This window comes from Rissa tridactyla, chromosome 21 (genome assembly GCF_028500815.1).
Source record: "Rissa tridactyla isolate bRisTri1 chromosome 21, bRisTri1.patW.cur.20221130, whole genome shotgun sequence".
Classification (NCBI taxonomy): Eukaryota; Metazoa; Chordata; class Aves; order Charadriiformes; family Laridae; genus Rissa; species Rissa tridactyla.
In genome coordinates, this window is record NC_071486.1 from 2,961,775 (window position 1) to 2,984,735 (window position 22,961).

Here is a 22,961-nt window from a genome sequence, read left to right on the forward strand (position 1 = left end):
TCTGTGTCAAAGAACTTGAACTTAAGTCAGATTTGCTTTGTCATCCTGACTTTGGCTCTCGCCACTTTCAATTTCTCTTTAGTTTCTGGAAGCTTCTTTTTAGTTCTCTAGTGGGAAGGCCAAGGTGTATTCAAACACGCAAAAGGGCTCACCCCAAACAAAACCCTCCGCGCATTGGTCAAAACGGTGGGAGCAGGCGGGTTGGTTTGCAAATATCTGATCACAAAAGAGTGGCAAATCTGTTTTTCAGCATGTGTTCTTCTTTAGTTAGTTTTTAACTAAATGCTGCAGAGGACTGGAGTTGTTTCCCAATGGCAAAGCAAGCAATGAAATATGACACAGGGAGGGGAAGAGAGTTGGCAGAGGGCCTATGTGCACAAATAGCCCACTACCTTTTGAAGCGTATTTACAGCCAAGCAAACAAAAAACAGTGCAGGCTGCCTTACAAAGAATTACAGTAGAAATCTTCCCCTTGGAACTTTTATTTTCTTCCTCTCAATGTCAATAAAACATCATTGCTACTGATTCCAGAATCAAAACTCACAAAATGTTGTGGTACGTCTGAAAATGTATTTATGTAGTAGTGGACCAGGAAGAGAAAGAGCTGTATTGCTGCCTTTTGTAGCTCTTAGAATGTCTTTTTGCCTCGGACTGCTGTAATACAGGAAGAAATCCTAGTGCAAACTCAACGGCAGATCACAGTGTTAGCTGGTTGAGCGAACAGGAGTCTCTTGGCACGGCCCCGTTGTGAGTTATGTAAATCTTGTGCAGTGTATAAGCAACAGGCGGTTAGTGACGTAAAACTGAGCATTTGTCTCTATTTATTGGCTAATGTGACATGCACCCTTCCTCTAGCATTCGACTGAGCTAGCTGTATTAAATATAGCCCGGACACTCCTAAGTAGAAAGTGCCTCCAGCTGAATAATGGCTTCTGGGCTGAAATTCATTGTTCTAAACGTGGAAATCTTACACAGTGGCAGTCTCCCCTCCGTATCAAAGTCTGTCCTGTGTTGATGGCGAAAGATCTCGCTGTAAGCCTCGGTTTGCTGAATTTGCCGATCGATCACCATGGTCATGTTGTGCCCAACATTCCTCCAGTGCCTCCTAACGCATTGGCCGTACTCTGGGAGATTTAGCGGGATGTCGGTAACTCCTGCAGTGATTATCTTCTGTCACTTGCGATGGATTATCAAACTGATACATCTGTTGTTTAGGTCCTCTCCCTCACGGGTGGCTCGCAGATCTCTGCCTAATACCGCTCTTACCCCCTTTGACCCGAGCTCCAGTGCTATTAGCTATTGCACTTTTGGTCCTTTATGTTTTGTGTGAGGAGAAAGCAGTGATGCTGCTCCCATGCAGTTCTGATTTTATCCCGAATGCCGGATTTTATTTTTTTTCCCCCTTGAACACTGTAGCACTTGAACAGGAGGCAGTTTCTTCGCTCACTGTTTCGAGCCTCTTTCCAGCTGGCAAGCAGTCCAAAAATCCCTATGTTTGCTCTTTCTCAGGGTCATGCTGCAAATGTTTCTCTTGTTTTCACCTTGGCTTTCTGGCGCTGGTTTAGACACATGACACTCCACCACACAATACAAACCCTTAATATATCACTGTACCCATGGAGCGCGGCTTCTGCGTGGCTTTGTTTTAGGTGGTGGTTCCCAGTTCTTGAAGGTTTGGGTGGATTTTTTTTCTGTCCTGCTCAAAAAAGCAACAGAGACTTTTATAATCATGATTAAAAAGCAGTTATGCCCATTGCATTTGGTGAGATCTTAGTCATCTCCATTCTCACAGCACCTACTCACAACATGTAAATTAGGGCCATAACCTCACAGACATGCGTAAACAGAGGAATTACATGACTTGCCAAACACTTACATAATAACTTAATAGTATATCGTGGAACAGCAGCTAAGACTCATGAATCCTCTTCCTGTTTGACTGCTCCTCTTCTCAAATTAATTATCATATGAGTTTCAGCTACCCCACGACTCAGGAATCAATAGCATTTGTGGCTTTCTGAACGTCCTTAATATATCAGACTTCCACTGTCGTTTGTCTTTATTCAGTAAGGACTTCTGACTCAGGTGGTTTATAAGTTCCTTTGAGTTGTGACTATCCAGAGCTGAGCTGGCACTTTAATGATTAATAAATACTCTTAAGGGTACTCATGGCTCATACATGACCACGTGTTTCAAACGCAGCAAGGCTTGAGTTATTAACCATAGCTACTGATGCCCTTTGGCCCTGAGAGCTATCATAAGAGTGTTCCTTGGGTTTTGTTCATCTTGTGCTCCTTTCAGACCCTTTGTGACAAAATAAAATGGAGAGGTTCAGTCCTTCTGAAATTAGCTCAGGAAACAAGGCTGGTATAGAGAAACCGCCCTGTTGTTTACATGCTGCTACATAGCGCTTCCCTCGGTATCTCTTGAACTTCTTGGCAAATTTCATAAAGGGCTAATGGGGTAGAGGTCGCCAAGACTTGTAAGTTCCAAGATTTCCAGTGAAAATAAGAAGCAGAATAGAAAAGTGGTGTAAAATAGTGTCCCTGGTGAGTAAAATACTGTATTTTGAGCTCTGTTATCTTGGAGAATCAGAGAGCAGAGCTAATGTAGTCTGGATAATATTTTTGCTTAACTGTTTAGGATGACTTATGTAAACCTGTGGAAAGGACCTGGCCCACCTGTACTTCAGGTTGTAATCTACTTTTTTTGCTTTCTAGGAATCTACAAGCCGCCATTGGAGCCTACTATGATTTTGAGAGTCCAAATATCAATGTACCCTCCATGTCCTTTGTTGAAGATGTCACCATAGGTGAAGGAGAGTCCATCCCTCCTGATACCCAGTTTACAAAAACATGGAGGATACAGAACACAGGTAAGACTTTTGGTCTGTAGCAAACCCCACGTAGCGTGTATTATGTGATAGGGTGGCAGAGCTAGCAGGAGAGATGCTGGCGTAAGGAGGAGGTTCGTGTGCACTTAACTTGGACTAGAGCCACCTTGCTACTGAAGGAGGTAGCCTGCCAACCCCTGCGCATTCCCCATCTTACGTTTGCACAACTTGTGGTGAGACACACAGCTCAGTTCACCAGTCGTCTTCCTCATGCCACCACACAAACAAAAACTCAAGGAAACTTCTAGATAAAAGAAATTGAAGTACAAGTTTGGTTTTTTGTGGCTCTTTTTTTTTAGCGCAAGTAGTTAGATCTGAAAATAGATCAAGAATCCTTAGCTAGCCAGTCATGTTTCTGATTACTTGATGCAAACAAATAGAGTAAGGTTGTAAGTCAGTGAAGAAATTCCTTTTAATCTCAAAGCCTTTTACCTCATGACCAGCCTGTATATTGCCACTACCCTTCATCACACCATTTCTCTGACTGTCCCTGTCATTTGGCTCTTTATAGTTCTCTGTGGAGGCAGTGATACAATGATCTGATGGTGAGAAGAGGTAGCGATGCAAGGGTAACCTGGCAAGTACCCTTTGCTTTTTAATACGCTTCTGACAGAATTGCTTTCTCATGCTTTGAGAGGATGAAAGGCTGGATAGACCACATTCCAGTATGAAATAAGTCAAAACAGTGACTGGAATCCAGGAAGCGAGACTGGGCAAAATACATTCTCAGTGCTTGATCTGTTCGGATGGAGTCAGAGAGAAAAATGAGATCCGTGGATGTAAAGCGGAATACCTTGTCTTCAAGTGTTGTGATGACAGGATGTTGCATGAATGTTTAAGCTGTGTCTCTGAATTTAATTGACCTGCTTGCACTTTTGTGAAGGAGAATGATAGCACAGCAAGGTATAATATCATGAATCATCATGAGTAAAGATCAGCTGTGTTGTATTTCTGCTTGTAAATAACTGCAGTATTTGAGTGCTGTACAGATTTGTGCTGAATATCAAAGTATAACAGACTAAAACCATACTAAAAATCTAAGAGTATTTCATCAGGACATGAGAGGTGAGAAGAGGGGGTGTGTATGTGTTTAAGAACACTAATTTATAAAGACTGTATTCTATAGAAAAGGCTAATTATTTCAGTTTACTTTTTTGCCTCTGTTTGTATTAGCTTGTTTATTAGCTAATTAACAGTATTAGCTCTGTATACATTGTATACAGACGTGTAGCTTGCTTAAACTCCAGAAATGTGAAAAATTGACTGGCAATTTTTTTTCTAACTGTCTCAAATACAAGTCTTACAAATGTAGTAAGTTTGACAGGTCTTGTTTCTCCACTATTAGTATCATAATTTGTGTGTGTTATGACTACACCCCCCTGTCTTGCTCCTTTCAGGCTCCTTCCTCTCTTGTTCCTCTGATGTACTCTTTCCTGCATGCAAATTCAGCCTTAATTTAACATCCTCGTTCAAGCAATGTTTCATTGTTCTTGGAATGTTTGACCTTCTGAAATCCATGGGTCTTCTAAAATGAGGAAAGGGAGTTAACTTACGAGTTCCTGGCAAGGCCAACATTTTTTCTGGCTTCTATGTGGGTTAAAGCCTGGCCGCTTAAAAAGTACATCTGTGCTCTAACAGTGGTGCTGGAGGCCAGATCTTGTTAAAACCATGCTGTTGAGGCATGTTTTAGTTAAATGCAACTTCACATACTGTGTTATGACTGCAGTTTAAGGAGGGCCATAGCACTTTAAAACCATTTTATGGTTTAATTAAGGTATAATATCAAAGGACAATAGTGTTTCCAGATAATATCTGCTTGTTAGGTAGATAACTGAAGCAAAGCCAAGGGTTTTAACAGCTCTGCAGGAACCCTTGATTAAATGACTTCAGTTCTAGAACACGAAATACCTGAGGCATGTGTCACCGGAGCATTTAGTGTCTGACAAGTATGACAAGCAGAGCTCTGAGAGATTGTCAGTTTCAAGCATGCAAGCAGTAAGCTAGGTTCAGTCAGGTTTTCGTATGTGTTATTAAAAACTTGTACCCTGTTCCGATATCTTCCAGAACGGTGCTTGGCTGGTCTGCCAAAAGACCAGTTTGTATAGTAGAACCATTGCTGAAAGAGCAGCAGGATTTAACAGACTTATTTCCTCTTCCCACTCTACCCCCAGCTGCTGCTGGCTCTGCAGGACAGTTACTACAATTTATCATCTCCTGAGAGATGAGTGTACTGAAATAGAATGACATAATCATCATTTCATTTTATGGGCCTTATCAGTTGCAGCGTTTTAGGCACCTTGCAAGCCTAAAGCCATTAAAACCGATAAAAATCACATGAATTATTTAAACTGAACCATGTTGCTGGGCTGCCAACCTTTTCAGATGAGACTTCATGCTCAACTCCCACGCGCCATAGTCTGAGGTCAGCTCAGACTCGGCTGCTCTTCCAGAGACCTCCCTATCTCAGCAGTGTTTCCAATCCCCCGCTCCGAATATTCCACTTTACTTGTTCACATCATGCTTTCCCCGCTAGATTGTGAATTCCACAAATAAGGACTTGACTAGAAAACCGGTCCCTGCCATGTCTTCACTGAAGTATCCACAGGGATTAAATTAGCAGGCAAGCTGTTGTGAAGGATGCTCTTTGGGGTAACCTGAGGTCAGACCAGCATCCACCGCTCTCGTCTCAGACTAGACACAGAGTGGTTCCAAGCTTCTTGGTGGTTCAGCCTTTCCTTAGCTCTTTCCATCGACCTTAAGCAAGCAGAAGGTATTCTTAAAGTCACTGGCTTAGTCATGTCACATAATTGGGGAAGAAGCAAAAGAAAATTCTGCTAAACTGATTTTTCACAAGTCTCAGAAGCCCTTTTCATTTTGTCTGCCCCAGTACGTGTTATCTTTGGCGGAGATGGCTGTGCTTGCACGCAGTAACTGTTTTCTGTATCTCTACAGATTGCCAGGTCACGCTGTCAGTCCCAGTATCTGCAGTCTAAACACTGATCTCCACAAATAAATCATATGTTCACAATCCTTTCCACCTTTGCACAAGGCTAAGAGAAGGGTTGGTGCATGAAGGGAAATAAACCCATTTAGAAAATAGTACTAGCTCTTCAATTATAGTTCAAACCGTTAGTTTCTCCTGAGACTGCTAACAGGCTTAAAAAAGAATAAATCCCTGAAAGAAAATGTTTCCAGCACTTTGTATTATTAACGTGTATTTTGATGTCGCAAGGCTCAGGAGCTACATTTAGGGAGGCAGAAAGAAATGGGGGGGGAACCCACCTAGGTCTGACCTCATTGTTATCTCTAGTGTTGGTAAAAATACATGTGCATGTCGGTTATGGTAATTTATATTATATATTTTTTTGCAGCAGCAGAGAATTGCTGCAAAAACTTTGAGAGTTTTGCTGTGTAAAGAAGACCTAGAGATAATTCAAATAGAAATGTAAATTGTCCTGCTGGTCTCTAAATGGACCAGTTAAGCCTTATCTGAAAACTGTATTCTTCAGCATCCATGGCTGGCTGTGTTATGTGTATCTTGGTACTCCTTTGACTGTTGAACAATTGCACAACTGTTTTAATAAGCGTGTTTCACCCAGTCTTACACAAACAGACACAAAGCTTTTCCTGGTGCACTGTCAGTAATTCTTTCTTCTCTTTAATCCCAGGGACAGAGGCGTGGCCCCCGGGGGTTTGTCTGAAGTATGTCGGGGGAGACCAGTTTGGCCACGTTAACATGGTGATGGTCAGGTCCCTGGAGCCCCAGGAGATTGCAGACGTCAGCGTTCAGATGTGCAGCCCCAGCACGGCAGGAATGTATCAGGGACAGTGGCGAATGTGCACGGCCACAGGACTCTATTACGGAGGTGAGTGATCCCTTTGCTGCTGCTTCAGGCTATTCCTGATATTCCCACCACAGGAAAAATGGAGATTCCCAGCCCCTTGCAGACGCTCTCCTGATAACCATGCGGTGAAGGTAGAGGGCTGCCAGCTCTGAGCCTAAATATAGAAAATAGAATAGGGAAAAACATCAAGTGAGCTGCTTTTGTTGTCTTGGTCAGCGCAGAACTGTTTTCTAAACACTGGAACCAATTGCTGATTACACAAAGCTCTGAAAAAACAAAGGGACTTGCACAGTTCTCCTGGAGACTCTTTCCCAGTAGATCCTTGTTGGGATTCTTTCCCAGTTTTCCAGTGCTGAACATTGTGAACTACATACGGGCATAAAAAACTATTTAAACAGTGAAAACCTCATCTGAGAAGTTTAGTAAAGGCCTGGGTTTTAATAGTATAACTTGGTGCATCTACTATGAACTGATTTTCTATGTTAAAAACCCACTTTTTGACGTTTTGCCTCGTGCCTCAGGCTGAGCCACCAACATCTTCATTCATTTGGAGCCTTTCAGTCATTTTTAGCCAGCTTTAGTTTATACTGAGAACATCTTTGTGTCTATTTTGGCAGTTGGGAGTATCCCGAGTGCATGGGTTTGAGTGAGAGATGTTAGCGCTTGGAATCAAAAATAACTCTTTGCTCAGAAGCATGGGGTTTTTGGCAGAATTGTCGGCAAATGTACGACTCTGCAGTGTTGGAGGGGGATGTGGCTGGTCCCTGAAGAAAGGGCATAAATTCCCCCATGCAGGTTGAAAGCCGTGTTCAGCTTGTGATACCTACCACAAAAGGTGTGTTTATAAAGCTGAGGTTTTCCCAGCAGCTGACAAACAGTTTAAGATCTTCCTAAACTTCCTGAAGTTGCACGTTTTGCAAGAAAACAATCTACAAATTCAAATCCCTTTGGCTACTGAGCTCAGACTCAAAGATGCCCTTCCCCTTTGATATAATTAATGGCTTTTAATGCTAGTTGTCCCCCGGAGGTTGGGCCTAACAGCCGACCGAGGGCCTGGCAAGAGGCCGGGGCTGGTGGTTTTTCACGCTGGTAGGGCTTTGGTAGCCCCGGGGCGAGCGGTGGGGCCGGGCGTTGCGCCGCGGACGGGCAGCAGGGGGCGCTGCGCTGCCGCCGGGCGGCGGGGGTGGGGCATTGGTGGTGTCCCCAAAGGGCTTACAACCCGTCAGGGCGCTGGGGGGCCTTCAGCAGGTTGTGTTATTGGAAGGTAACATCCCACGGCCTTTAATTGGGTCGTAAAATGCAAACTAATGAGCCCAGCCCTGTTGAACCCCAGGGAGGTTCTGTGGATTCCTGCTCCTGGGGGAGCCGTGGTGGTAAAACCCAGCAGCAGAAGTACCTGCTGTCTCCTTCCCCCCGGCTACCAGTGGCAGCAGGAAGGAGCCCCTTGTAGGTTAACACTTGGCTGCAGAAAACCTGGAAACAATTACATGTGGCACGAGGTGCTGTTATTAGATCTGCTGAGGTGAGATAAAGTATTGCTGCTGTTCTTCCTCATTCTCCCTCTCCGTGCCACAAAGCAAAACTGGAGCGCACTTAATGGTGAGGTGGAAAAAAAAAAAGCAATAAAACTGGATTTGGTTACGTATCGAGAAATGTCTTTATGTAAATAGGCCATAATGTTTGCATGAAGTGTAAATGAAGTCGTAGGTAAAATAACAATCTTATCTATGTACAAGAGGCAGACATGCACTAGGTAAGAACGGTAAATATGTTTCTTATTCTAGCCAGTACTTTGTGAATTCCTGTAATAGTCTACCAAGCCCAGTTATCTTATCCACCTACTGTGAGTGTTTTGGAACAGGAATGGAGATACTTTGCAGTGAATTGTCATAAACATAATTACCTTCAAAGTCACCCCTTTTGTTGTTTTATGTTAATAGTCCAGCCTTTCAAAGCTAAACAAAAAACATTGCCTTTTCTTTACTGTCAGAATAGAAGGCTGGCTGTGATATCTCCTGGCTCTCATTTCAGTCTTGCTGTGTAGCCTTGGATAAAATCACTTGAGGTTTTCTTTTTTCAGTGCATCCTATTGGTAATCTGAAATATAGAGCTTGGAGTTGTCATGTCAGTTTGTTTGTCATGTGTTCTTAGCTGGTTCATGTAAGTTCAGTAGGAGTAAAACTTGCCTAGTTTTCTTGAAAGATTGGACACTGAATTAGTGCTAAACCAGTACTTCTAATGTTTCATAAACATGTATTTTAAATAGTCAGTCTTTGTTCTTGCTATTGTAAAGTATGGAATTTATGTTTTGTTTTTCTCCTTCTGCCCCTTCTTCAAAAACTCCATGTAATGACAGCTCGAGTCTCTGTGTCTTTTTCCACAGATGTCATCTGGGTGATCCTCAGCGTGGAAGTTGGAGGACTTCTAGGTGTAACACAGCAGCTGTCATCCTTTGAAACGGAGTTCAACACACAGCCGCATCGCAAGGTAGAAGGAAACTTTAACCCATTCGCCTCTCCACAGAAGAACAGGCAACCAGATGAAAACAACCTAAAAGACCCTGGGGGTTCCGAGCTAGGCACAATCAGCAAAAACACATGGGGGCCTGCTCCTGACCAAATCGAACAAGATCAGAATGGACTGTCACAAAACTCTGTAAATCTCTCCCCCAGCAGTCACTCGAACAACTTGTCGGTAGTGACATACAGTAAGGTAGGTGCCCTGGGAGAACAGGAGAATGGGTAGGTGATGAGACCGATGTATGTAATAGTTCTTCGTTACAAACTGCAAAGCCCTTCCCTTCTGCTTCTGCCAGACCTGCTAAGGAAGGTTTTGAATTTGACTGTCTGACTCTGCCAACTCCTCATGTTATATCAAAATACTTTTGCCTCTGATAGACTCTACCAGATCCACCTTTTTGGTTTTTTTGCTTCAAGTCCTTCTTAAAATTTATATAATCTTGTCTGGGTGCTGTAACTATTAGTGGCTGGAGCCCGCTCCAGTTGCGTGTGCAAATAAGTCAAAATATCTCTCTAGATGTGCTCCTGAGTTTTAAATAATTTTGAAAAGAGGACAAAAATAACCACACCCCCAAACCCTAAGATTAACCAGATAACTACTTCTTAGCTGGTGTGGGGAGACTACAGAGCTGAACATTTTGATCCCAGAAGCTCCCTGTCAGGAACGGTCAATCAAAGGACTATTCCTGTCTGTGTCCTTGTCTTGTTTATAACTGTAGGTGACTTTCAAATTATCTTTTCTTTAAATCTCTCTCAAAAGCTTGCTTGGTGGGTGCTATATGAGTCTGAGTGATATTTTGACTGGTTTTATTTGCTTGTGTGTGAAAAATTAATTGCAGGATTATTTACAATTCAGAATCCACCTGTTAATGCAGCCAGTATGTGTAGGTGTGTACTGTCGTATGTCAAACTAGTTTGATTTTTAAAATCCTTTAAAAATGCTTTACTGTACTTTAAGCAGGCTGTGTAGGACAATAACACTTGGTTGCTGAATGACTTAATAAAGCCCTAATATTAGTTCACCTACAGCACTTTAGCTCCTAACTGGATGAACTGCCTGTCCTCTACCAGTGGATCATATTTTAGTGACCTACTTCGCACCAGGGCTATGCATTTTTTTTTTTTACTGATGGCATGCGCGGGATTAACTGTTTGACAGACTACCAATCACCTTTCCTGTGTTTTGCACCCCAAACATAAATTGCTGTAAGCTGTATTGGCTCCCGCTTCAAGATTCTTGCTCACTAAAAGTGAAATGGATGGCTTGGGAAGTGATTAAAAAAATAAAGCCTTTCACCTGTAAGTTCAAATACAACCTGAATTAGCAGTGACTGAAAGCCACTGCCTTTTATGGTTGCTCGGAGGATAGTGGTGTTCCCTGAAGAGAGAGACACGTTCTTCTGACTCCAGAAGCCGTCTATATACGGATACAGTTTCTCTGTGTAAAGTCTATCTCAGGTGCTTCAGGTGGGGAGTGCTGCCATGCGGCTGGCTGTTGTATGCATCCCAGCAGAGATTGGTAACAGCTCCGTGTATCCATTGATGGAAAATAAAGATCAGTTACCAACTACAGCTTTGGTGAGATGGTGGACTTAGCTAAGCCTTTCATAGCTAAAATACTAGGTTTAATTTAGGTGGGAAAACTCAGTTCCACTTTTGGTGGTCAGCTTTAGGCTGGAGGTGGCTTTTTTTTTTCCCCCCCCCTTCCCTGTTTTCTGAGTGCGGAGCTTGTCAGTCGCTTCATCGTTGGTTTGCAGTTGCAGGTGGATGGATGTGGAACTGCTAATATATGCACTTCTGAGAAAGTTCCGGTGTAGAAATCCTGGATGTGGGGTTTTGGCAGTAACGTGGCCTTCAGTTTTCACTAGGTGTCTCCCTGTAGTTTTTCCCCTTACCCTTCCTAGTGAGAGGAGAGTGGTGTGGGCACCGGCAGCTAATGTGTACCAACAGACTCTCCTGGCTGAGGAGTAAATGCTTTGTCTCTTCTAAGAATGTAGGTGTAAGAAACCAATATTTATTAGTCATGCAGAGGACATAGCAAAGGTCAGCTATGCTATGGAAAAGAAAAGCCAAAAAGGAGAGTGAAGTACTACCAGAGAGGATTTCACTGAAGATTTGACTAAATTTGAGTAAGCTGATTTAGCTAGTAACCCAAAGTTCACAATCAGCACTCTTATGAGATGTGAGCCATTATAATCTAGCCTCAGATGTAGGGTAGGTGGCCTTTCTCCCCTTTTTGTTGTTGTTTTTTTGGGTGTGTTTTGTTTCTTTTTGTATTTACAGAATATTCTTGGGTGGATTTGAGGTGGATTATCTGAGATAAAATCAGAAATTTTGTTTCTTGCTTCAGAAGGGATAACTTTATGGTCCTTTTTGGAGATGGGGTGGGGTATGTGAAAGCTTATTGATTTCTGAATTTTTTTGTCTCTACTACAGTGTTTCTATTTGTGACATAATAAAACAAGTTAGTATTTCCTTTGGAGGCCGTTATTAAGGTAGGTTTGCAGATCAGAGTCCTGTTCCAGCCTCGCCCTTCCTGTCTAGGGTAGGACGTGTTCTGCCACAGACTTAATATTCACATTGGTACAGTACTGTTTCCATAGTGCACAAATTTGAGTAGATTTGACATGCTAGATACTTGGTTTCCTTTCAAATAGCTGGGTGAACATGCTCACTTTCCGTGGCGTAGGTCTAGCCCTATTGCATGCCTTCTTCCTGCAAGCTGGAAATCCTTCTGGAAAACAAGATACTTAATTTTTTTTCTAAAAAGGGGTAACGTGTAAGCAGGATACCCAACTGGGGATACTGCTTAAGAAGAAAAGGGCTTATTGAAGGTGATGTCAGAAGTATTAAACCACCCGATTAGCAGATGGTGTTCCAGGACCTGTTAGGAAAAGCTATCTGGCCCACCTTCCCTGGGGACTTGACCTGTACTCTGCTGCTTGAGAGGGTTAAAGAAAACTATTGCATTTGGAGATGCTGTCTTGTGATTGAAAATTGATGTGAAAGGCTTTATTTGAAGTTCCAGGAGCAGACAAAAGAGAACTGTGGGTTGGTTACGTAGTTGCACGTTGGGATTCCTGGATTTTATTTGTCTTGGGCAGGACCTCTAATATTGTTGTCTGCTTTTGTGTACCCGGGGAATGGAGTGAATCCCTAATCATGTTTGATACACCATTTGGTGAGATATAGCAAAAGGATAAGTAAGGTCTAGTTAAGGTGCTCGGGAGGGCCCATGTCCTGTATTTAGAAATAATATCAGCCTTTAAATATTTCTCAGATCACTGTGGAGACTTCCTCTCTGCCAAGAGGTCGTGAAGAACCCCAGTCATGCATGAGACCATGAAATCTTTGAGATAAAACTAGCAGTTTCTGGCATCTGCAGCTGTAAAACATACTAGAAATTGCCAGACCTTGTTTGTCTTATTCTCCCTCTGGTGCAAATGAGCAGGTGTGACTTGTCCTCTAAAATTCCCCGTTGGAGTCAGGATCTCAGTGACACTGATGTGCCATCTGCTGCTGGATTAGACAAGTATATCAATGTTTCACGTGTGGAAATATTCAAAATACTTTATATACAGCAGCATAGAGTACACAGTTTGGATGCTCTACTCAGTGAAACAAACTTTCCTAGGAAAAAAACCACTAAAACAAACAAGATGCTGAATTCCCTGTAAGCAGATAAGATGAAATTTGTGATCTGGTTGAAACAAAGGGATTGTGATCTTTGTTCCTGCTGTAGTGTATACCTTCCCTGGGTCCACCCTGCTCACCTTATCAAATAAACTGCTGGAAGGTTGTAGACCAGGGTCTGTGTTCAGGGCATTGCTTTAAGCATGTTTTCGTTATGTCTATTCCCAGTGGAGTTTTTGCATGTTCTTAGAATTAAAGATGTGCTTAAGCGCAGGATAGGACGCTTATCTCAGGATAGGGATGAGCTGTATTAGAGTCCAGATATACCCATGCATGGGTATTTTATTCTCCTCTTTGGCAATCGCTTTCTCTCTGTATTCTCGAGAGAGATGAGGCTAATATAGCTTCCTTCTATTTACTCACTCCTGTCTCATAGCAACACTGTCGAGGTCACTGCTGCTCTCTTGTGACAGTCTTTTACATTAAAAGTGCAAGATGCAGTCTTACAGTGCCTGGGGAATGAGAGTTAAATTTCTTAACTAAGGGAAAAACGTACAGGTTTAAATGTCTAAAAAGATCTGAAGTGGATAGCCATATACTGACATTCAGATTGTACTTGTCACCTATATGTAAAAAAAAAAAAATATATGTCTAAATCTGTTGCCCATATGTATTGAGGAATTGATGCTTTCTGTGTAATGCAGAAAACTGCATGTAGAAGTTCTGATTCTGCAAAGATTTGCCCGTACAGAACAATTTGCATAGTCACTGTCATAGCAAAGGACGTTCTACAGCTTGTCTGGTACTAATCTGTTCTGTGTGATACTCTTGCTACTCTTAAAGACCCAGTGAAATATAAGCATATGTGGAGTTCACAAAATTAAAATCTAAACACCTTTTTTCCCCATGTATTTATGCTCCCCATAATACTTCATTCGGTGTGGAGCTGAACTCTGATCCGTGCTACTTGACAGCTTTCTACGTGTAAGGGGAAACTGAACCCCTCGCTTCCTTAGAGCCTTTAACTGGCTTCCCCTCTCCGAGTTTAAAAGTTGCTGCTCCTTCTAGATGCGTGCTTCTTCCAAACCAGGGCACTCCGATTTGCCTATTTTTGGAGTACCTTTGTAAACTTTAGACAAATTTTTCTGCTGGAAACTATTTGGGTACCACACTATATCTGTGGGTAAGGAAGATGCCCCAGAAATGCTTGCTTCCGTGTAGAAGAGAAGCTCCTCCTGTCCTGATATCTGGGCTTCAAACGGGGCTAGTTACCATGTGCTTAAACTCACGTAGACCAAAGCGGGAGAACGTCGGACTCGGAACTACCATAGCTACTCTTTGACAGCCCCACTGCTGCGTAGCATCTGCAGGCTAAACTGGTGTTGCATGAGCTGGTTTGCTTATCTGGTGAAAGCCTGATGTGTTTGAGCGCTGCATGTTAGCTCATCCATGATACCTGCCGCTCCGTGTGCTTTTGGACTGCAGGAAATGTGAGATAATCTGATTTTTTAGCTTCACTTTGCTCCATTGCAGGCCGACAGAGTTTCCCTGTTCTTTTCTCTCTCTGCAGACTAAAAGCACGCTGTTGATTAAGTTACAGGAGCTAAGTTGTTGCATGGTAACTTAATCGCGTACCCGAGTCCTCATGTACTCCATCAGCTGTGTGCATCTAAACCAGCCCTGCCAGCGGCTGTGCTGGCAGAAGGTTCTTAACTTCCTGGTGGTCTTAACCTGCCACGCCATGTTTGCACAGCATGCATGGAATGAGAAAAAAAAAAAAGTGCTGAATACTTTGTTCTTCTGTTTGTGTTCAGTTTACGTAAGTTAGTCAAGAGAACTCTGCGTAGTTTGGAGCAGCGCTGACTAGGAGCGGCCCAGGAGGTGACGAGGAAACGGGGACTTGTAGCGTTGTCGGATGCTACTGTCAGTGTACACTGGGAGAGTCCTGTATTGCTTTGCAGCTCTGCACCACAAACTCCTGTCTCTCCTGATGTGTACCTTTTCTTGATCTTGGCTCAGTCACAAAGGTGAAATAAAGATAGCTATTTGAAAGCCTGTGTGGTGATGGTTTATGAAAGATTAACTTCATTTTATTTCTAGCACAGGTGCCTTCACTTAAAGAGCTCAGTATTTATAAAAGCTTTTAACTTTCCAAAACATCTCAATTCCCTTCTAGATACAGAAGTCAAATGATAATTTATACCAATAACTGTTGTGTAGAGCCTTTTCTTGAAAACACGTGGTCCTCTGTTCTCACATTATTTGTGTGTATGAATAGCCAGTACGCCTTCACTAGCAAGTTAGCAATTACTTCTGTGGAAGATATTGGAAGAACCGAAAGTAAATTTGCAAAGCTGCAGCTGAGCTTTTCATAAAGACAGTGATCTCATTTTGAGAATAGAAGGGAATTCACCCAAAATAGTGCGAATAATTCTTCAGTTGAAATCACTCAGAAAAACTGCAATTGTATGCAGAATTATTTTTGCATGTTTATGATGTAAAATATTGCATACAAAGGATAATTATTCTTAAAAATGCCATGTAATGGAGTTTGGTATTTGCATTGAAGCAGTAACTGAAGTTTTCAGGTATCGAGATGCTATTACACTGTGCACGATGAATAAATGTAATGAGAATGAATTACCCTGCAGAGCGCTTGCGTCTTAGGGAGAAAAAAGAAAGTATTCTTATTTCACAAAGGGTAGAAGAATATCGTGCTCAGGGTCTCATGTTAATCGAAGTCTCTGTGCTTGATCTTAAAGAAAAGAAACACGTGGGTTTTAATTTTGTACGTTCTCATGTATCCTAATGAATCTGACGGGTAAGTGAAATGCAGTGAAGAGTGGCAATCCAAAAAGCAGAGATTTTGGGCTTTTTCTTCTTGGTGAATTTGATTGCATCAGGAGGAGCTAATCTTGGTGGCAGATTTTGGGAATGTTCTTGGAATCGCTGGGGAGAGAAGCTTCTCTAGGGATGGTGCTGGTTAAGTGATGTGTAGCAAGTGGTACAAAGCTGTATACGCTTAGTAACGTGATGCTCTGAAGGTGAGCTAAATTCTGGTTTTAATTAACACATGATTAGCATAATTGTGTGGCTTTAAATTAGATGCTACAGAAAATAGTATCTGAAGATCCAAAGGGTTTTGCTGAAAACAAGGTTAATAGCGTCTTCCCAGGGTGTCTCTGCAGCAAAAGGACTGATGAACTGTTCTCGTGTCTGACTGAAGCTGAAGACTCTGGACCGTGTCCTGATTAGCTCTGCTAATTCTTTATGTCATGGGGCGATGCAGATGTTGTGGCTTATGGTGTGCACACGTTAAATCAATGAGGTTTCACCTGTGACGTAAACCGTAAGATGCACGAAGGGTTCGAGGCCGGCTGCCCCAGCAGAGGGAGCCGGCAGCTGGGAGAGCTGGTGTCCAAACCACTCTCCTGAGGCTGGGGAGCGCTTGCCAGGCAGCATCTGCACACAAAGCTGCCTCTGCAGGTAATTGAAAGATGAAGCAAAGCCTGGCATGTGTGTCTGTACAGGTAATCGGCAACAAATCCTGTTTTTCTTCTGTAGAGCAAGAAGCACAATAGCTTAATCCCTCTGAGGTGAGACTGCTTAGGATCTTGCTTCTAACATTGCTTTCCTTCTGTGTCCTTTTGGGGGTTTTTTCTGCACCTATTCACATTATTTTAACGTTTCTCTTCTGCTCTTCCCCTTCCTCCTGTTTCAGTGCCTGTATTTTTTGGAAATGTTGAATATCTCAGCCTCTTGATTTTAGTGGGAGCTTCTCCTTTCTGAGGTGAACTGTTGTGCTGGAGCCTGCAGGGTGTGTGATCTTTTGAAAACCTTGCTTTACAAACCGGGAGTGCAGCATATTCCTAGGGTAGAAGCGTGTTTGTTTTCCCGTCACTTGCATGTATTTCTGTCTGCAAACAGCAATTTCCAAGTTTCTGGTCTTCCGTACTTCCCATGTGGTTCATGGATGTCCTGTTTAATTGTCTGCTAATCCCCCTCTCCTGGTTGAATTTTGAGAGCTGCCGACAGGTGCTTCATGTTGCCATTGTCTTGTATTTTGCTGCCTGATATATCCTAAAGAATTAACTTTTTCTTACCAGCTGTAGCAAGATTACAGGCTTCTTATAGTGTTTCCTTTATAACATAGATAAACAACAGAGCCCTTGAACTTGGGTTTTTGCAACTGGGCTTAAGCTAATGAGGTGTATCCTTTCTTTATACGAGTCATGTTCAAGACTCGTTGCTTCGTGGCTCTGTGGCTCACGCAGCGAGGTTGTTAGAGTTGTAGGAAAACGTGTAGGAAACAGTATATTTCCTTTGAGATTTACCCTGTTAAAGGCAAAATGGTGAAAACCAAAGTCAGAGCTTCACTTAAAGACTGAGAATGACTTTGTGCTAATTGGGCCTATGGCTGTCTTACTCAGCAGCGTGCTGGAAAGAAGCTGGACTGTGCTTAAAAGCATTTGCATAATGGTCTTCTGACTTTGACAATGAAAAATATTGAGCGTTTTGCCCTTGTCTCACTTCTGACCTGAGTGTGTGTCTGGATCTCACAGGAAGATTTTGTGTGTGGTTTGTACCTTCGTCATTATGACAAACTTTATAGCCCTATGAGTTGGGAGATGTCTTGCCTGCCTGTCGGTCGCTTTCTTTTGCTTCCTGATGGAACCTTGGATAGATGATTTGAACAATAGAAATTGCAGAAAGGAGTTCCTGTTAATTTGAGACCTGTTACTAGATCTGTCATTTAGGTGACTCACTTCAGGATGAAAAGGAGGGAAAATGGGTTCTGTAGTAAGCGTTTTGATTTTTTTCAGTTCAATATGGTGGTTGATTTTTCACTTGAGGAAAACGTATATTGTCATCTTGAGAGAGCAAAAGTGGCAGTTGTGGGAACGTGGATTTCCAAATCTTGATGATTTTTTTTTCTTAAATAGACTCTTCTACCAGTTACAGCCTCCTCCTTTAATATTTGCTGTAATCTTTACAATAAACTTGTGAAACTGCAGTTGCTTGGCCTCGCAGGTGTTGTAGCATCCATAGGGGATTTTTTGCTCTGGTGTAGAAAATACAAGTAGCTTTGTGGCCCAGTAACACCTGGCTATTACCTGGCCTAAATAACACCTGAAAGAGGTAAGTGGACAGCATCTGACATCTCTGGGGAAACCAGCTCCAAGCACCGAAACCCGCGTTGTAGGAGTGTTTCATAAGGCTGGACAACAAAGGTCACGTTGGTGGGTAAAGGGTTGAATTTGGATTCGAAGCACTGGGATGGGGTGGTCAGTATTTGTAGGTGTACACTGATCAATTTTACTGCTTGCCTGTTGAAATTGATTATGTCTCCAACTTTCTTTCAGGGTTTCCACGGTCCTTATCCCTTCGGACAGTCTTAAAACACAAAAAAAACCACAAAACGGGTATCGACAAGAGGAGAATTTAACAAAGAACTGACTTTTGGGGGAAGGGAGGGGGATTCATGTGGCAGACAGACACAACGTGGACCCCCCCTTCTCTGCCTCCGTGTTCTGGATAAAGAAGAAAAAACAAAAGCCCAATAACTTAAGACTAGCTGTTTCCAGAGGAAGATACAAAATCTAAGTATGCATGTGTGAATGCTGGATTTCAGGAGTGTTGTTAAATGCTATGAGAAAGAAAATATACCAACACCATGGGTTGGTTTGTTTTTTTTTTTTTTTAGAAATCATTCTCACACATAATTAGGTAGCTTAAAGTATAAAAAATGAAAATGAAAAAGCCATCTTTAAAAAAAATATTTTGCCTACAGAGCGGTTGTAGTTTGAGCAAATGTTTAATTTCTGTTTGTTTCTTGTTCATATTTTTTTTTAAATAAGGGACAGCGTGCATTTTTACGGAACTGTCATGTTTTGCTTGCTACCGAATGGAAATTTGCTTAGCATCTTCTGGGGTTTGTGCAGTGATTTCTTTTTGTCGGACATTTTTTAATGACAGGTTGGGTCTGCACCCAGCTCTGCATTTTTAATATCATCGTCTGGTTTTAGTTACCAACTTTTTTTATCTTCTTTTATTTCTTTTTTTTCCTTTTTGGTTTGGGTGTTGCTGTTAGTTGTCCTGCATGTTGATGGAAACCGTGCTGGAGACCAGGTCTCAGTATCCAGTTGGAGAGAAAGACTCTGGGACTTCTAGGATCACATGGAGGGCTCATTCCCTCCCTCTTGTACGTGAAGTACACACAAATACACACCCCCATTAATAAGAAACGGATCTATTAAAGTTCCAGAGCTGTCCTATGTGGTTAGCATTTTAAAATACCTTTTTGTTAACTCTTGATGTACAGTAGCTGTGCCTAGAGCAAGCACATCAGTCTTGTGCCAAGAGGAAACTCTTCTTCTGTAGGTGTAATTCACTCGGTAGTAGTTGCAAAGCTTTACAAAAGTCATGTCTTTTTAATTTTGAATCTCCCGTCTCTCTTACAGATTATAAGTTTGCATTCATTTCTGCTGTGATAAAATATTAGCGTAGAGGCTGTTTGTTTGCGTTTCTGAATGCAGAGCAAGAGTTAGCATCATCAGGTGGATCCGGCTCTGTCGCCTTGTATTCATTCGCCTTTATTGTCCTGGCTCGTCGCTTCATTGAGGCTCTTACCTTCTCCAGGGGTTCTCCAGGGCTTGGTATCAAAGAAGCGATTGCTCTTCTAGAGGCGTGGGTTGCTCTGCTCTTCCTCCAGTGCATCTTCCTCCAGTTATGGATTGGGAAGGCCAGTGCGAGGGGAGGGAGAGTGGCCTCGAGTGCTGTGGTGGCTTTCTGAAGTGCTGTCTCACCACAAATCCTGCTGAAGGGGGGCGAGGTGAGGGGACACCATCGTATTTGGAAACCTGAACAAGGCTGGAACAGCCATCTGCCAAAGATGCAGTAACATGCAAAGCTCCTACCTTCTTCCAAATCCTTGCAGTGAAGACTCTCGTTCTCCTTGCTGGAGTAGAGCGCAGGCGTGTGCACGGTGTGTGGCTTTACACTGGTTGCTCTTGACTAGTTGTATTTTCTTGGTTGGTTTTGAATGGGGGATTCATTTTCATTGCAGCTACCAAGGACACTCTTATCTTGGTGCATACAGATGGCTCTTGTGGAGGGCAGTGGGAGTTCCTTCTGTCCAACAGAGGAAGAATTGAGCGATGGATTTTGTTTGTATTTCAGAGGTTCAGTTGTTAAAGGTCACTGTTATCTACGTCTCCCTTCAAAAAAATCTGTTTGCTGGGAGAAACAAGCGTAGTGTAAGAAGTTATCTGCACAAAGGAGGCACTGCAGGGTTTGGACTGTTAGCCACTTACACCTGCAGTTTAGCGAGCACCTGCGTCTGTCTCAGCAGTTCGCTAGAGCTGGGTTAGTGTTAAGATCCAGGGTGAAGCCGTGGAAGGTGGTGCTGCGCTGCTCAGCGCAGCTGTAGCGTTCGGTTCTTGTCCTATAACATCATTTTGCCTTGGGTTAGTTATCTCAGCATTCAGTCTAGGGAACGATTTGCATCTCTGGAATATAGCGTGGGCAAGTGGATCCTTTCTTCGCTCCCTCCTTTCCGAGCAGGTGGCTTGTGTGACAAGCTCTGAAACGCATGAACACGTACCTGAGCATCACCTCTCGCAGTGCTGCTGCTTCCCTTCTGAAGGCATCTAAACGCTGGAGATTGCCGTTTGTCCAAGTGATGAGGTGATTCCTTATCTTTATTAGCTCCTTCTATCAGCTGTGTAGTGGAAGGGGGAAACAAGTTAAGGTCTGAGTCTGTATGTTCTAGCTGGTGCTGCAACCTTTGCCTTGTGTCAGCTTGAGGCATCTGGGAGACTTTTGAACTCAGATACCCGCACGCTGGCTTTCTTCTGCTCCCGGCCACGTATGCTCCTCCCGTCTATAATGGCTGCCACATTCGTGTTCCTGTGCTGCTCCTAAGACTGAATTTTCCTTTTCTTGAAAAAAAAAAAAAAAAACAAACTTGCATGCACCCCAAGTAGTCGTGTGCTTTCCCACTCAGAAGGCATACTTGTTCGGCGCAGACTTGAATTCTCTCTCCAGAGCGTTTTCAGTCTGCGGGGTCCTTGTGACAAGGGTCACTTACCTCCAGGGTGTGAAGAAAGGCAGGGCCAGAGCCGAGTTGCTGCTGAAATCTGCAACCTCTTGCTTCTCCCATCACCTCTTCCCCAGGTAGCTGAGCGGGAGCGCTCCTCTCTGCGGGAGCCATCTCTCTGCAAACGGCCGCACAGAGCTCTGGATGCTTTGAGGCTGAGGCTGGAACCCTGGCTGTGACAGTGGAAGAATGTTTAAATTAGCGGCTGCTCTCTCTCTGGGTTTTTCCTCGAGTTTAAAAAAAAAAAAAAAACTGTTTCACTGAGGCCAAAGGTGGTTTTATCTCCTCTGGTTCCTTGGAGCCTAGTGGTGCAGCCAGCCCTCAAATTGCTCTTGCTGTCAGGTTTCCAGCTTTTAAATAGGGGGATTTGAGATGTATTCAGCAAAGCTCTTTACAGGCGATTTCAGGGCACCGTGACTGTACTGGTTTCCGTAGGGCTGATGCATTCAAACGCGCGGGGTCTTAACATCAGATGCGTGAAACAGCCTGGTTTTTCAGAAGTGCTGAATGCCAGATATTTTGGTGAGCCTGAAGGGTGTGCGGCAGCTCGGGTGACCTGATGCAGGTGAGTTAGACACGTGGAACTCAGGCCTGTTGGAAACGGGAGGAAATCCTTAGCAAGTGGAGGCTGGTGAACCAGTAGAGGGGCTGTTACCCCAGTGAGGCTGGTGTTCCTGACTGGGGGAGGGACGGGGCGGGTACCCACTGGTACGGGAGGGTGCAGTGATGGGGAGGCTGCAGCTGGCTCCAGTCTGATTAACACCCGTCTGTCTTGAAGTCCTGAGAAGGAGGGAAAGTGAGATCTTCCTTAGCCCCCCACCCCTCCAAAGGAAAAAAGATAACGCGGAACATCTCCGAGGGTCTCTAAATGGATCAACGTGAGCCACTTCGGATGTGTGGTATCGCTAATACGAGTTGAGCGATGGCAGCCCAGGCCTCCCCCTCTCAGCCTAGGCAAACCGGAGCACGAAATCCCCAGGGCTACCCCAAAACTGGCCATGCTGGTTGGGGGGGGAGCTGGAATCTGCTGCCTACATCTCAGGAGCATCGGATTCAGTCCCCTCCAAGGTTTGGAAGATGCGGGTCCCCCCACGGAGGGGCAAAGCCGTGTGGTCAGAGAGAACACGGGCAGGAGAGCATGGGGTCTGCAGGGTTAGGAAATGCACGCTGTCCCACGTCTGGGTTTCCGTTGTGTGTTTTAAATATTATTTTTTTTTCATGTGTGAGTGCGTGGGTGGTTCTGCAGCCTGTCTATTCTCTCTGGGGGGAGTGCATGTGTAGAACAGGATGGTGTGTTGCCTCATTGAGTCTGGGAGAAGTCCTATGATAGCACATTGGGGGTAAAAATAAAGGAAGCTTTTTCCTTAATGTATAAATGAATATTTGTATGATTAAATTAACACAGAAAAAAAATGTTCTGTAGCTGTTGAGAGTTTTATTGAAGCTGCAAAAAACTTCTGAATCTGTCATCTTGTAGTTAAATGTACCCAGCTTGCTTCTGTCTCCAGGGTGTTTCCAGGCACAGTACCTTAAACTCAATTCTAGCCCTGTCTGTACCCCAAATCACTGTAAAATCACAACAAATTCAGTGCATATTGAGTTTATCAAACAACCTTTCCAGTCCAGGTGATGGGTACAAGGATGAGAGGCCCATGTGGAGCTTTTTGTGAAGGGCGATGGGGTAGAAGAGCCTGTGAAGAAGAGGGGGGGGGGCTCACCGCAGTGTCTTGCTAGAGGAGGATTCCCGCTGGGGCCATCCCAGGTGGTGCTGGCACGCTGTTACCGCCTCTGGTTATACCTGTTCACCGACGTCGGCAGTGGATGTCCCTCCTTACAAGGTCAGGTAACTTCTCCACAACAACGCCGTGTCTCCTCCCTGCCCCAGTCCTCGGCTGGGGCGCGTGAGGGGATGGCGGGGGCTCAGCGCGGTGCCGATGCTGGGCTGGGGACGGCGGGGATGGGGACGAGCACCG

The 22,961-nt window shown here is 43.7% G+C and overlaps 1 protein-coding gene across 3 annotated transcripts in view; it reads left to right on the forward strand.

Annotated features, from left to right (window-relative positions):
• The window catches only part of ILRUN (inflammation and lipid regulator with UBA-like and NBR1-like domains), a 30,929-nt gene extending 12,361 nt beyond the window's left edge, over nucleotides 1-18,568 (forward strand). Inside the window, exons 2-5 of one of the 3 annotated variants that reach the window (XM_054181035.1) lie at nucleotides 2,721-2,875; nucleotides 6,562-6,759; nucleotides 9,122-9,450; nucleotides 14,461-14,686. In XM_054181035.1, coding sequence (XP_054037010.1) covers nucleotides 2,721-2,875; nucleotides 6,562-6,759; nucleotides 9,122-9,450; nucleotides 14,461-14,517 — 739 coding nt within the window. In that variant the 3' untranslated portion in view covers nucleotides 14,518-14,686. The other 2 variants (XM_054181037.1, XM_054181036.1) reach the window with 2 other exon arrangements.
• The last annotated feature ends 4,393 nt before the right edge of the window (nucleotides 18,569-22,961 follow it).